At 36.3% G+C, this 13,566-nt stretch overlaps 2 protein-coding genes and 1 pseudogene across 5 annotated transcripts; all 3 read right to left on the bottom strand.

Annotated features, from left to right (window-relative positions):
- Positions 1-750: 750 nt before the first annotated feature.
- LOC113701365 ((+)-neomenthol dehydrogenase-like) lies at positions 751-3,073 on the bottom strand (annotated as a pseudogene).
- Positions 3,074-3,096: 23 nt separating this feature from the next.
- LOC113701363 ((+)-neomenthol dehydrogenase) lies at positions 3,097-5,655 on the bottom strand. Of its 3 annotated transcripts, none has more exons than XM_027221977.2 (4): positions 4,738-5,655; positions 4,582-4,641; positions 4,141-4,320; positions 3,097-3,988 (listed from the first exon to the last, which is right to left on the bottom strand). In XM_027221977.2, exons 1-4 carry the CDS (start codon positions 4,771-4,773, stop codon positions 3,722-3,724), a joined length of 543 nt encoding a protein of 180 aa, XP_027077778.1. In that variant the 5' UTR covers positions 4,774-5,655; the 3' UTR covers positions 3,097-3,721. The 3 variants fall into 3 exon arrangements, with proteins under 3 accessions (XP_027077778.1, XP_027077775.2, XP_027077776.2); XM_027221974.2 differs by having other exon boundaries at positions 4,822-5,654; XM_027221975.2 differs by lacking the exon at positions 4,582-4,641 and having other exon boundaries at positions 4,822-5,649.
- Positions 5,656-7,317: 1,662 nt separating this feature from the next.
- Positions 7,318-13,401, bottom strand: LOC113700959 (TGACG-sequence-specific DNA-binding protein TGA-1A). Of its 2 annotated transcripts, none has more exons than XM_027221387.2 (9): positions 12,963-13,401; positions 11,506-11,673; positions 11,346-11,420; positions 10,546-10,605; positions 10,312-10,389; positions 10,144-10,207; positions 8,844-9,115; positions 8,223-8,447; positions 7,318-7,791 (listed from the first exon to the last, which is right to left on the bottom strand). In XM_027221387.2, the coding sequence occupies exons 2-9, from the start codon at positions 11,659-11,661 to the stop codon at positions 7,639-7,641; spliced, it is 1,083 nt and encodes a 360-aa protein (XP_027077188.1). In that variant the 5' UTR covers positions 11,662-11,673; positions 12,963-13,401; the 3' UTR covers positions 7,318-7,638. The 2 variants fall into 2 exon arrangements, with proteins under 2 accessions (XP_027077188.1, XP_071915730.1); XM_072059629.1 differs by lacking the exon at positions 12,963-13,401 and adding an exon at positions 12,797-12,905 and having other exon boundaries at positions 7,505-7,791.
- Positions 13,402-13,566: the final 165 nt, after the last annotated feature.

The following is a 13,566-nucleotide window of genomic DNA, read 5'->3' as shown; positions in this document are numbered from 1 at the left end:
AAGATACTATAGAAATAGAAAATAATCTAATATATCATTTGTCCAAACATAATAATTCCAATTTCACACAAGTTAAACAAATTCATTTAGGATTAAGTAGTAAATGCCTTTGGGAAAAAAGAATAACTTTAGTTTAGTTAAATAAAATATTTTTATATTTATTAAATTATTTTTAATTTATTAACGGGTAATCGAGTCAAGTCGTGGGTGACCTGAATTCGACCTGTTTTGTTTGGGTTCATCGGATTCTGCCCGATTCTGATCCGAACCCGTAAAATCTCAATCCAATTCATTAATTTGGTACTAGCTTCGTGTCGTACTTTCAGGTCGTATCAAAAATTATCAAACGACCCTATTCCTATATTAGGGAAAGGGGATGTAGGATGAACCAGACGGGCGTACTTAAAGCACCCTCAGGAAGTGAAGCTAAGAAACTGGCAAATGGTGCACTAAGGCACCCTAACATGCAGGCAGGGAACTTGAGACCCAGAATCCCTTTTCTTGGTGGCTATTGGGCTGGAATCCAAAGGCTGTAGTTTCATCCTTTCGACTTTCTTTCGTGACCCTTAGCCATTCCATTACAAGCATCTCATCAGACTTGTTTTTCTCCTCAGAATGATTCTTCATTCATCTCCTATGGTTCTTGGCATATATTTCAGGCTTATCTTAGCTTTCTTCACAGTTTCAGATCCACACAAAGAAAATAATTGGACTTTCCACAACTTTCTAAGTGATTGGTTGAATAGGGGATACTCCAAGAGCGGCACTACTTCCTTTTCATTTTCTTTATTCTTAAATGAAGATCAAATGGCACCAATACACAAATAACCAACACAAACTCAGTTGCTGCAACATTCTCTTACAATACAGATACTGTTATATTTATTAAAGATTACAGCATTTCATTCATAAGATATTGCTTCCTTTCGACTAAAGAACAAGCCAGAAGGACCATCATCAGGCAACAAAGCCAGCCTCACGGGACTTTCAGCGCCTTCTTCTACAGTCAGTGCTCCGAAGTCATGGCCTAAGTCAGTTTTCACATGACCAGGACAAACGCAATTCACTTTGACACTAGGCCACTTCTTAGCAAGAATTCTTGTATAAGCATTCAGACTAGCTTTGGAGATGGTATATGCCATAGGCCAGCCTTTAGCATCATGGGTACCAGCTTTGAAGTCTTTAAGATACTCATTCAGCACCTCATCCACTCTCTCTTCTGTAAGGTTATCAGCATCACTTAGTATTCCTTTAGCCCATGCATTTGGTGTAAACTGGAAAAAAAAAATGTGAGGGTAAGGAAGAAATTAAATTGCAATTATGGATAGAACCACCAAAAAAAAAGGGGCAGATTGGATCAAGTTTCAGTACCTGTAATTTGCCCAAAATAGAAGAAACATTGACAATTCTTGGTGATTGAGATGATTGGAGAAGAGGCAAAAATGCTTCAACCATTCTTTTTGGACCATAGTAGTTTGTTTCCAAGCATGCCACTGACAAATCATATGTCTCAGTGCAGAAGGCTTTAAAGTCAGTTAGACCTCCAGCTTCCTGCATTGTTCAGTAACAATTAGATATATTATTAACAACGATTGTATAGAAGGTGAAGCATATCACAACTAATAAAATGAATGCAAAAACATACCAATGCAGCTCGTAGGGCATCAACATCTTCAATGGCTCCAGCAATCCCCGCATTGTCCACCGGATCTTAAATCAATGATCACTTTTCATCAATATGTGACATGACATCCCAAAATTAAATGAATGATCTTAAAGAAAATTTCGATAGATAGAGCAGCAAAATTTATTTTTGTCATACCAAGATATCAAGCCTTCCAAACTGAGTCTTGATGAATTCAGCAAGGGAATCAACACTAGATGAATCTGTTACATCAAGCTTATGAAAGAGTAGATCACCAGAAAGCCCACCAGTTTCTTTGAGCTGGTGAAGAGCATCAAGTCCCCTATTCTCATCTCTTGCAGTCAACACCACTGTTATTCCATGAGAAGCTAATTGCTTACAAATCCCAAGTCCAATCCCTTTGTTTGCCCCAGTCACAACTGCATACCTACACAAAATAACTCCATGATCACATTTTACTTGGATCAAAGGGAAGAGCTATAATTTATAGTCCATAGAAATATCATGCACTTGTATTTCACTATTTAATGTGTGATAAATTTTAGAAAATGATGTTGTTATTCACGGTGTTGTTTCAATGTCATTGATAATGCATGGTGAGAGTTTATATAGAATATGACTTACAAAGATAACGATTACAAAAGATAAAAGCCATCAAACTAAAAATCAAATTGCAGGATGAAATCCTATCAAACTAGAATTCAAATTGCAAATCAAAGAAGTTGATAGAACAACTTGTGAAATAAGACGTTGTTAAAATTAAAATCTAAAAGCTAACTAATTTTCAATAACATGCACGATGATTTCCTTTCTCATGTGCAAGTACAATGTTAACTTTCTAGTTTTTACATACTTTGAGAGGAATTCAAGAAGATGTTTTTAAGTACCTTTTCTGGGCAAGACTATTACCATTGGTAGCTTCTTCCATTGGTTGATGCTGTAGCAAGTATTGTAAGATTGGTTTCTGTGGAATCTGGAGTTAGCCCAGATTTGGTTCTTCAATTGCCAAGCGACAAAGCATTTAAATACTCCATCTCCTGAGATTATTTCGATTGGTGGTAGAGAGGTCGGTCGTACTGTTAAATATTTAATAAGCAAAATCTGAATTAATTTTAGTTGACTACTTTATCAAAATAATTAGAATTGACGAAATTCTCAATGAATTACAACTTCCAAGGAATTTATTTTGGGTTGTTACAATTCTTTTTAAAAATAAGATAGATATATTTTAAATGAGAGAATTATAGTATTTAAATTCCTATTTCGTTTACAAATTCTATTTTAACCACCTAAGTTACAATTTACAAAAAAAAAAATTTCTATTATGTTTTAGTATAAAGTGTGTAACTTTGTACCAGTTGTAGCAGCTATATTTGTAGTAATATGATCGTTACAAATTAATCTGACAATTATACATGTAACTGTCATTGACCAAAAAGAAAATGCCATACTAAAGCAATTTTCTTGATTTACTATTGAAACAAGAAAAATTAATACCACATGATTTTACAACATGAAAGAAAGAAGACATTTTTTCAAATTAATCATCCCCTTGCTTGTTGATTCCGTTTGGTTCCACAATCCTCAGAAGCTAGGTGATAAATAACCTGCTGCTTATATCTTAAATCAAGTGGTCATGTGAAAGCAGCAGTGATGTTTTTCCAAGCCTAGGCCAAGATCCAAACTTGAACAATTTCGCCACCCTGATTTAGGCCAAGCCATCTTGATATAGTTGAGCAAGGTTTAGACTGTGATGCTATCGTGAGTTCATCTCTGTTAAGTTAAAATGACATCCTATGCATGATGAAGAATTTGAAAATCCATATTCTTGAAGAAGCAGATTGCCTAGTTCAGTGCCTCTTAACGTCCCAATGGATCGATGAATTAGTGTTGCAGAAACCAAGCCAGTAGATGTTTATACGTAACAACCAGTAGATGGTCAAAAATGTTCGTTGATTGCTGAGCAGTACAGCATAGTCTTGAAAATGGCACTGCAATACACACAAAGAAAAGCAGAAACGGTGATAGGGGGCAACATTTTCTAGGCTACACTGAATGTTGTTAAAGATGGTTTTCTCATTCAAAAGATGATACTTCTTTTTGACTAAAGAACAAGCCAGATGGACCATCATCAGGCAACAAAGCTAGCCTCACGGGACTTTCAGCACCTTCTTCTGGCGTCAATAAACCAATATTGTGGCCCATGTCAGTTTTCACATAACCGGGATAAACACAAATCACTTTGAAACTAGGCAACTTCTTGGCAAGAATTCTTGTATAAGCATTCAGACTCGCTTTTGAGATTGCATATGCTAAAGGCCAGCCTTTGGCCCCATGGGGCACCTGCTTTCATGAAGTCTTTTAGATATTCATTCAGCACCTCATCCAAATAAATCAATGGTGAGGAAGTAGTTGCACGTTGCAACTATGGACAAAAACACCCAAAAAAGAAATCATATAGTTAAAGAAGCACATTGCATGTTCGAGTTCAATACCTCTAGCTTGCCTACGAGAGAAGAAGCATTGACAATGCTTGGGGATTGAGATGATTGGAGAAGAGGCAAGAATGCTTCAACCATTCTTTTTGGACCAATTTGTTTCCAAGCATTCCACTGACATTTCATATGTCTCATTGCATACAGCTTTCCAGTCAATTCGAGCTCCAGTTTCCTGTGCTGTTCAAAACAAATTAAACAGAAGTTAGCAAGGAAAACTAGTAATAGAGTTCGAAAATCCACAAGGTTGAAGAAAAGGTGAGGAATATCGCAATCTATAGATTTTGATACTTTGACGATTTTTAGTGTTACACTCTATGATACACGTACATGTCCTGTATGATGTCCAATGAGAGGACGCGTATCACACTTCTGCATCATTTAATAGCCAGTCTAAACTGTGTTTTTAAGGTGCGACTTACAGGCAACATAAATACTCACTAATGCTGCTCTTCGAACATCATGATCATGAATGTTTCCAAGAACCGCAGCATTATTCACCTTAAACCCAAAAAAATAATAATAAGGGGTGAATTCCATTAGGATCTTGAAGAAAAAATTTTAATTAACCAAAATTTCACTGGATTTATCATGTACCAAGACGTCAAGCCTTCCAAACTGGGTAAGCAACATCAGATGAATCTGTCACATCAAGCTTATAAAAGAGAGCAGTAAGCCCACCTGTCCCTTTGTGCTGGTGAAGAGCATCGAGTCCCTCTTCTCATCTCTTGCAGTCAACACCACTGTGATTCCATGGAAAGCTAATCCATTACAGATTGCAATTCCAATCCCTCTGTTTGCCCCCGTCACAACTGCATACCTAGCAAAAAGAACAAGATCCACTCCCCCCCCCCCCCAACAACCAAAAAAAAAAAAGTGCGCATCTATATTGGGCACAGATTCTACAGGTGCCCATAATTTCAAATCTTGTCACTTTCATACATTTTGTTCAGAAGTAACCATGAAGTGAATGGATTTGAGAGATCAAAGAAATATGTTTTTATCATAATATACCAGGATCGAAAGGAAGAGCTACAAAGATAATCAGCAGAAATATTGCGCAATTGTATTTCAGTACTACCATGAGTACTTAATAAGTTCCAGCAAATAAGCAAAACATGGTCAATATAGTGCAATTGAAGTATAGTAATAAGTACCTTTTCTGGGTATCAATATAACCTTTAGTTGATTGTCCCATTACTTGATGCTGTAGTTTGGTAAGATGAGTTTATGAGGAACTTGGAGTTAGCCCAGTTATGGTGCTTGAATTGGCAGACTACAAAGCCTTCAAATACTTTATTTCCCGAGAGCAGGTGGCTTAGTAGTTGAATGGTGGTACTGTTAAAAGTATTTGGTAAGCCATTTTACTGTAAAGCACAATTCTTGAAGAATCTTTCAGTATTGTAAACTGTGATAGACTTGATAGTATATCATATTGATCTAAATCAATTTGGATTTGATCATATGATGCAAACTGTTTTTTATACTGCAACCTGCAAGTTGTTTGTGATTCTTCTCCACTCTTTTTGAATTATAGGATGTAACAAGACAAAATGTCATTTTGGAATGCTTGAGTTTTAAAATTTGATGATTTGAGTTTCCTTTCAACTTAATTAATAGAAAGCTTATAGAAACCGAAAGAGGAAAAAAAAATTCATGTTAATTCTGCTACTATGTACTATTTAACTCTACAAGTGTCATAACAAATCTAATCACGCAGGGTAATGCTGTCCTCAAGGCATCTAACAACAGAGGAAGTTGGATCTTATTCTTTCTTTTCAGGTAAAAGGGGCAAACTGCCCCAGGTTAATGCTGTGATCAGGTTAACGCGGTCCTATTAAACATTTCCCATGTATGTAAATGGATCTTATTCCTCCTTTTCAGGTATAAGGGGTAAACTGCCCCTGCATGACAGGCTATGACTGGAGAATAATTTGAGTTTGATCATTCAGACCCCCATCTGAAATGTTAAAGGTAAAAGACACAGTTTAACTAACCTGGGAACAAATGTTAATACACACATCAAGTGTCTCAGATAATGCATATTGAGCAAATAGTAGCCTTTGTCCATGAAAATTACATGGCATTGCTACTAATTGAAACAACATGTAACAACAACTAATCTTTTACGTACTACAGGTTCTATTATTGAAGGATAACTTTCATTCATTCAAGATATGTAAAAGAAGAAGCCAGAAGATCCATTAATAATGCACTAATGACATCAACAATCTATCTTTACGTAAAACTACAACTCAAAGCCTAGTGTTTGACTCTGGAGTGCGATATGAGACAAACTGGCTGGCAAAAAAGTACTATTTGATTAAGTGCTGCTGACTCTGAATCTACAAAGTAGTTGGTGCAAACTGAGATTAGGCACCATATGCTGAGCTTGTTTTAACTCAGAGGACAGTTGTTTTGACAGTGAATTGATACCTGGTGGAGTTCACTTCTGAGGAGGAAGAACTAATTGATATGCAGAGAACTCCAAGTTTACAATCTGAGCCCCGTTGTATTTCCTTCAATTGGGAATTACTAGAAAACTAGAATGTAAAAATTGAAGACAACATTGAAAAAACACCTGTTAGGTTTGTGCTTGGAAATTTAATGTCGAGGAAGGTACTCACTGAATTTGCACATGCCATTGTTTTATTGTTTGCTATAATTGGCATGACTACGTTAGATGTACATATCAGGTTGTAGCAATTGTCTTTAAATGCTGTAACATGTCAAGCTGTCCCTGAATGGGTACTGGACAATTGAAAGAACACAACAATATGCATGTTGAAATGCTGAGGAATCCATCCGTCGTACAGATACTTTAATTGTTTGCCATCCTACTTGCTTCTAAAATGATACCAATCAACATGTCAACCCTTTTTTCTGCATGTGTTGGCTGGTTGGAGTTGTTTTTCGAAAGGTAGACAATATATAGAACACCTTTCTGGATTAGACACGTGATGGTTTTCCACCGATGATGGTGCAGGCACTGTTATTGGACTTGCCGAAAACAGAAACTGTTTTAGAACAGGGAATGTCTTGTCAGAAATAGAACGCATCCTATCTCCTCAAGGTGTTGTGGGAAAGCGAAAGCACTTCCCATTGCCCAGCAAAACCCCACAGGAATCAGAGTTGAATCCCACTATGGAACACATCGGCACTAAGAGAAGTCAAAAGTTGGGAGAACTTGGAATATTCTTTACCACTGAATTCAATTATAATACAGGATGATCTGACTAGAAACTTCAGAAAGGCCCAAAATATATTAGTTGATACTCTCTAAAGACATATAATCAAATGTACATCAAAACAGAAATGAAGTGTAAACTCCTCCTGATTAAAACAGATATATATGTACAACTTCTTGACGATAGGAAGCTGTTCGAAAAATGGCAGCAGCTGAGAGCACGTTTGATAGGTGTAGTTCAGTGAAGCGCAAACAAACGAACTTGAGACTCGCAAATCCTCCAAACGATCATCTAAATCTTCCTCTCCCCATCACGCAGGCTCACTGTTACGCTTAGTCCACAAGGAGCTCAAAGTTCGAAGACGCTCAAAGTAGTCCCCCATGGCAAGAAGGCCTCGAGCCGATTGCCGGATGGTTAAGATACCAGACATCTGCTGCAATGTTGCTTGGCGAAGATGATCAGCCTGTTTAGAGACAAAATCAAGCACGGTGTCTATCAAAAGGGAAAATATGTTTTCAAAAGTCACAAGTACCAGAGTGTTTGAATTCCTCTAGAGCAGCAAATAAACTCAAACATAATACAACATAGCATAAAGGACAAGAATTTGACAACTAGAAGTGAAAATTTTTCCTTTTGTTTCTTCTTTTCCCAAGTAATCAAGGGAGTTTAAAGCAAAGATAAAAGGAGTACAGGAGTTAATTTCCATCCATAATTTCTCCAGTCAGGAGCCAGCATCTCACGCAGTAAGAAGTCAATGGCTTAAGGAGCAGAAATTCAAGCTCAGAGTATAAAAGAATCACTATTAACGGTTTGTTACAAGGGATGGGAACTGGTGCCTAGAGTACTTTATAGTTATAAAACATCAGAAAGATGAACTCAGATTCCATCAATTACCTGCTTCACAAATCTCTCTAGAGCTTCCAAGTTCTCTATTGCAGCTTCCATCTGTGGGTAACTAACTTCCCTGAGCTGAGCACGGCAAACTGACTCCGCCAGAAATTGATGCAGTTTATCCATTCCCTGTGATAAAGCATCCTCTGCTTGCTGACATGCATGTGTAAGGTGGTACACATTCAAGACTTGCTCATCTGACAAAGGCTGGATGTGTTGCGAGAGAATCTGTACTTAAAGAAAGATTGATAATATGCATCACATATTTAACCATGCAAGAGATAAAGAAAAATAAGAATCATATAGGGCCTAGAATCATACTAAATTTGCTCCCAAAAAAAAAAAATCATGCTAAGAATGTGAAAGAGACCTCCATAGAAACACAATAATTTCAAAGAAAATTCATCATTTTGTAGCGGAACAAAGATGAGTTTTTGCGTGATTTAGTTGCTCGTTTATACTTAAACAAGACATGTTATTAGGACTCTGGTGAGTTACTTTCTGAGCTAATGCATCAACCCTGAGTTTCCCAACTCAAATTTGGAATCCACTGATATCTACCTGATCTTAATCAAAGAAGAATGAGGATATTACATGACAACTGAGTTGGAGTTTTATAATTACCTTTAGAAGATCCGAAGGGCGGAACCCCCCAATCCACAAGAATAGCCGTTCAACAGATGTCTTCCACATTCCGGACATGAGATAAAAGACATCAGCTTTGGCAGCTGTTTCCTTCATACGAAAGAGGTCAAAATAATGGTTAATGCCACCATCAACTAGTAGACGTAGCTCTTCTTCACTGATGTGAGAATGCAAAGCATTCCTTAGTTCATTAACTTGTCTATTTTGTTCTTCCACCCAGCGTCCGTACTCCACTTCAAATGCAGCACTTCCTGCAGGTATAACATGGAGGCTCACTTAAGGAAAGTAAACTTGACCCAAGTGTACAACCAGAGAGCAAAGGGAGTTTGTCATTGGAAAGGGTGAATATTGTCCTAAAAACCAAATGAAACAGTAAAAGTTTCTTAAAGAATGAAATAAGCTGCAAGCTATATCATGTGTTAGGCATTCTCTCAAGCTCTTCACTCATTGAAATAATTAGTTTCAATCAGAGGTCAAGTACAAATTAAAATCTTCTAATTTTACCCAATGCCCATTCACAAAATGAGACCTTCAATTTACATGTCAAATTAAGCAATGCCTGGAGAACTGGAAAGTGTAAACTCAGGTTTGATATCATTAGGATTTTCTGGTATGACTCTTAAAATTCTTCTGTGAAATGTTAGTCTATTTAAAATGACACATAGTGTTTACTCACAACTTCAGTCCTTAAACTTTGCCATGTCCCTTAATTCTATTGGATCACATTTTGCGAAAATTATCACCAAAAGTTCTTTTATTAATCAAGAATCCTTGCCATATAGAAAATTTAGGGGTACTTTTCTCAGAACTGCATAAGTTACACTTGTGTTCTCAATTTGATCATGGTTCATCTCCAAAGTAGATACTTATAACTGACAGGGAAAGGTAAAATAAGTTAAATATCAGGGGGATAATTAACCATTACAATTTGAAGTAATTAGCATGAAATGAGTATTACAAAAGGTAGTTCAAGCAATACTCGACATAAACCACCGTTTAAGTTATCATCCACTCCCTTAAACAAGATGACTACAAGGAATGTGAAATATGAATCTTGCTTGGTTGAAAAAGTGAATGTTAATAGGAAAACAAAATCAGAACAAAGCTAAATTACAATTACAAAGTACCAAACAAGGAAGCTATTAACAATTTCTGCTTATCAAGCATAACTCAGAATCCATCAAGTATGAATTCACGTGGAATGTCAGTAACACATGTAATACCACCTGGTTGATACTAACAATTTAGCAAGATAGTTTCTAAGAATAGACCCACAAACCTGAGTTTAAAGCTCCAGAGCAAGTTAACTGACTAATATCTAATCCACCAGCTGCATACAAACCCTGAACCAAATTCTTCAGAGGATTAGAAAACTTATTGTGCTATATCATAGAAGCAATTTTAAAGAAAAACTAAAGGACACAAAAAGATGAAGATTTCTTTCTACCTGTTGTCTAGCTCGATCAAGTTCTTGTTCTAACTGCACCAGTCTAAGTCTACTGTTTTCTAACTGTTGAACATATGCCTGCAAAAATTATTGCAGATCACTAAGTACATGGTGGTTTGGATATTACGCAAGATATTTAGTGACAACAATGTTTTTCTTTTGGTAGATATTATATAACCCAATCAATATAACAATGATTACATGGCACCTATAATAGTATTCCTGGCAATTTACCTTCTTGCGTAAACGGCTTTTACGAGCAGCCTCACGATTTTGGGCAAGACGTCTCAGTACCTGCGAGACCAACTCAAGCTCCATTACCAATGTTTCATACAGTTCAGAAAATTCAAACTCATTGAATACACTGTGGCTCAGAATGCAAAGAAAAATAGAAACTCGTGCACAGCATATATTTGGAGATTCAAGCTACAATAAAATTGTAAAGCAATTTCCTTCTCATCCGGAAAATGGTTAGAAGTCCTCATCAATAGCTAAAATGGTTTCTGCCACTCTCCCATTAGTCTATGTCTTCCTTTCATTCAAAGTATTTAATGTTATTGTCAACAGAAGAAAGACAAAATTGTACACCAGCAAGCCAAGACTAATTGACATCCACCCGAAAGAGGACACCCAATCTGCCTGCTGACCAAGGTGAACTTTAAGAAAAAATGTTGTTTGCAGAGTATATAGTTGGTCAAGGGGGAAACAGTTAGAGGATGCCAGTATTTATCTTAGGATGGTCCATAAGGCACTTCATAGAGTTAAAAAGTCCACATCCATCACGCTAAGAGTTTCATATACATCTTTTGTTATGGTAAATTATCTGCTATAAAGAAATTGTCGAAGGGAAAAAAAAGATAAAGTATGGACAAAAATCAGAGCATCCTTGCAATCAAAACATGTCTCCACATGCCAGACTATGGAAAGTGGGGGAATTCTTTGAATGTAGAGACTTACTAGTCATAGTAACCGTTTAAGATGCAGGATAGACAATATGAACTAATGAGGTTGCTAGAACATTGCAAAATCTTTACCTTATCAACAGGTTTACTAGCTTCTTGATCGTATTTGCTAGGAGTCCCTAATGTTCCATGTGAAGTGTCCTCTGACTGCGCAATTGATTTTAAAACTCAGACAAAATGGGAAACAATGCATAGCCAAAGAAATAAATAGCAAAGACAGATAAAAAGTCACCTGGTTATCTAGATTGGTTTCAACCTGTAGAATCGTGGAAGCAGATGCATTGGGACACCCATTACCTTTGAAATCTCCCCACATGCCAATTGGATGCATTGGTTCATACAAGCCCATTCTCCGTGAGGCAACATATTGGGTCGTTGTAGAATGCATTTTTTATGTATTCTGATGTAAAAAGCACTCAATCAGCTACTACAATTACGAGATTCAAAAGGGAAAGTTATCAAGAATAACATGAAAAAGAAAAGAAAGAAAGAAGTGTCAGCCATTCAGGGAATCAAGTTCAAGGTAACAATCATATTTGGTGATCTCGCCAGTCACTGCCCCTCAAACAAAGGAAAAATAAATAAAACATACAACCCAAAGACAAGAAAACCATGATTCATAAAAGAAAGGAAAGCATCTCTGTCACTGAAAGTTTTGAGTGTTTGAGTTCAATCTCGTGTCCAGTGTCATTAAGCCAGTAAGGGCATATCCGCAATATCATATGAGCTTTTCTCCAAATATGTGATTCTACAACATGCATTTCATTCAACCACACTGCCTCAGATAATACAAAAGTTTCTAATAGACAAAAAAACAAAAAACAAAAATCTGGTATTCTATTCAAAAAACAGAAGTTCAAATTTTTGTTCCACTATCAACAGTTTATTTTCCTCTAGCTGTCTTCTACATCAGAATGATGAAAGTGAATTCAAATTCAGTGAAGACTATCCATTCAGAATTCAATTTTCACAAGTCTTCACAGAATAGGTTAACAGCCTCAACAAAAGCATCTAACATAGAACTAGAAATCAATTTCTGTTGCACATAGCAGTTGAGTTTGAGGAGAGAATCACAAAATTACAACTCATTCCCATTTAATTATACCTTGAATACTTATTGTTTAGTCAAAATTAGAAAGAAAGAAACAACCTTGAGAATCAACATACTAAGCTCGTAAAACAGAAATACTTGGATTACCCACAAGCTTAAATCCCCAGAAACAAACAATTAAGAACTCATAAATCAGGAGTCCACAAGCTATAAACACTGGAACTTGAGCCCATAAGCAACAAATACACCAATAACCATCCAAGAAAAATTATGTTTACTGAAGAAAAAGGAAGAAAGATTAAAACACTACAAACTGCAACAACAATTGCAACCCCAGGGATAAACGAAACAAAAACGAAAGCCACCCCCACCAAAATTTTCAGAAACCAAGAATTTATCACGATATATGAATAAGTATCCAAGAAATTCGTCACTAAACAAGAATTTTTTTCTTACGAGTACGTTGACATACTTAAAAATACATATGGCAACTAAATTGATTAAACCCCAAGGAACAAAAACCAATCAACAGTCAATAGAAACTGTTCGGATTCACCCTTTTTTCAGCTCTTTTATCCCTTTTTCCACTTATATGACTTGTGGCAACCAAAGAAGAAATAGGAAATGAAGAAAAGAACCTTTTTGATGAAAAGGGTCTTCAAGAAACAACTTCTTTTCCCGCTCAATTTGCTTTTTCACACCAAAACAGACTTAACTGAAATTCATCAGTCTTTAATTCACAACTCTCTGTTTTCTCAAATACCCTTTTTCCCTCTGACTCTCATCTCCCCATTACTAGCTTATTGGAAGAGTTAGAAGAAGAATCAAGTGCAAACAGAGCAGTCTTTTCAGACTCCATATTTAAAATGATATATTATAAAAATATTTACAAATACTATACACAAAAATATAGTTGCAAAACATCAGAGTGACATGTAGAGAACTGTTCTTAGGTTGATTTATACGTATAATTGGGATGATTGATGTTTGTTTTAATGTGTGTTGTGCGTGAAACTGTGGGACAGAGTGACATCGTGTGCTACAGTTCTTGAAGAAGATTAGAAATTGATAGAGTGTCTGTTTTGAGTTGAGTTTTGTCTGTCATATTTCCACTATCAAACAACAGTGATTTTGTGTTATGTGGAAGTTGAGTCTGCGCACCAGGTCACCCTCAATTCCTTTTCTTTTTCGTTTTCTTTTTCTTTGTTTTCCTTTTTGTTTTATTTTTTCATGAATTAGAAT

The sequence above is a fragment of the Coffea arabica genome, chromosome 7e (genome assembly GCF_036785885.1).
Source record: "Coffea arabica cultivar ET-39 chromosome 7e, Coffea Arabica ET-39 HiFi, whole genome shotgun sequence".
NCBI lineage: Eukaryota > Viridiplantae > Streptophyta > Magnoliopsida > Gentianales > Rubiaceae > Coffea > Coffea arabica.
This window is presented reverse-complemented; position numbering and strand designations above follow the sequence as displayed.